The 1,372-nt window shown below is 51.7% G+C and overlaps 1 protein-coding gene and 1 pseudogene across 2 annotated transcripts in view; one reads left to right on the top strand and one right to left on the bottom strand.

Moving 5' to 3' along the window:
• Nucleotides 1–200: 200 nt before the first annotated feature.
• Nucleotides 201–637, bottom strand: LOC116890055 (annotated as a pseudogene).
• A 616-nt stretch (nt 638–1,253) lies between these two features.
• Nucleotides 1,254–1,372, top strand: part of Snx31 (sorting nexin 31) — a 54,053-nt gene continuing 53,934 nt past the window's right edge. For both annotated transcript variants that reach the window (XM_032890824.1, XM_032890823.1), the window contains exon 1: nt 1,254–1,319. In XM_032890824.1, the coding sequence (XP_032746715.1) occupies nt 1,254–1,319 (66 nt within the window). The remainder of the gene's footprint in view (nt 1,320–1,372) is intronic.

Below are 1,372 nucleotides of genomic sequence, written 5' to 3'. Positions count from 1 at the left end.
TTATTTCCTATTAAGGGAAAAAGAAGACGTAAAAAGCCACAAGAATAAAACAATAACAAAACATCAAAGCTGTGTTATGTATGGATAGCATACCATATGTTCTAACAAAGTTAAGAGAAAACAAAACAAACAAAAAACCCCTGAGCCCAATGCCACTGTGATGGTCCCAGGTACCCATTTAATTAACCTCTGAAGTGGCTTTAAGCCATCAGAACACAGGCACCTGCAACATTCTTAATCTTCTCTTTAGCTCTTCTGCCAAAGACTTTGGCCTCAAGATGACAGCTTGCTTAGGGAGCTTCCCTTTCCCCAGAACTTTGTAGTAGCCCGGTCAAACATCAATGATGGGAGCAGGCTTGTTTTTCTCTGCATTGACCCATGTCTATTCGCTGACCAACGGCCATAATTTATCCAGGTTGACAGCTGGGCAGAAGCTCTGGTTCCTCTCCAAGTGGTAATGCCTCATGCTAACTTTCCCGAAGTAGCCTGGATGGTATTAGTCAAAGTTGATCCTGTGGTGATGCATAACTCCAGCATTCCTGTGGCCTCCTGCGTGCTCACCGTGCTTAGCGATGCGACCATGGCCATGGCTCACGTGACCCCGGAGGTTCCGGGTCTTCCTCAGTCTGGATGGCATGGCGGTGGCAGAAAAGAAAGAGTGCCCCCTTTCTAATCTTAATCCATAGTATACTAGCCAGTGCTGTGGTGGTGGGAAACTCTCAAGTCATCAAAGCTCCCTCCGACGAAATGATAGGAGTTCCGGTATGAGGCGGGTCTGAATGACCACCCTCCTCTCTCTGGTAGTGGACATACATTCTGTTGGTCACAGACACTAGACCTGAATCCTGAAGTGGACCCGGAGAAGCTCTGTTTCCTTAGGCAAGCTGCCTGGCTCTAATGATTTGGGGCAGGGTTGGGTCAGTGACTTTCTGGCAGCTGTATAGAATGTTCATGTGGCTAGAGCCAGGATTCTTCTGTGGGTTCAAGGAGCCCCCTGAAAAAGAGTTCGATGCTCTTCCTTGCTCCCTGCCCCATAGAGGCACACTTTCCTCCTCAAAAGTCTCTAAAAGTCCAGCCTCTGTCCTCCTGGATAACCCTGGCCAGAGAGCTTCTGGACAGAGGAGGGGCGGGGCGGGGCCAGGCGCAGACCCCGCCCACCCTCAGACCTAAGGCTGGAGCGGAGCTCAAGACGCAGCATAGACTCTAGGCAGCAAGTCCTGTTCTCCACGCTAACCCTGGTCATCGCCAGAGTCATGAAGATGCACTTCTGCATCCCGGTGTCCCAGCAGCAGCCAGACGCGCTGGGTGGCCGCTACGTGGTGCGTCTGGGGCCCAGGGTCGGCTGGGTGGGGGTGGGCTCGGTGACCCTGTG

Source organism: Rattus rattus, chromosome 1 (assembly GCF_011064425.1).
Source record: "Rattus rattus isolate New Zealand chromosome 1, Rrattus_CSIRO_v1, whole genome shotgun sequence".
In the NCBI taxonomy this organism is placed as follows: Eukaryota; Metazoa; Chordata; class Mammalia; order Rodentia; family Muridae; genus Rattus; species Rattus rattus.
The sequence above is the reverse complement of the archived record's forward strand: the minus strand, read 5'-3'. Positions and strand labels throughout refer to the sequence as shown.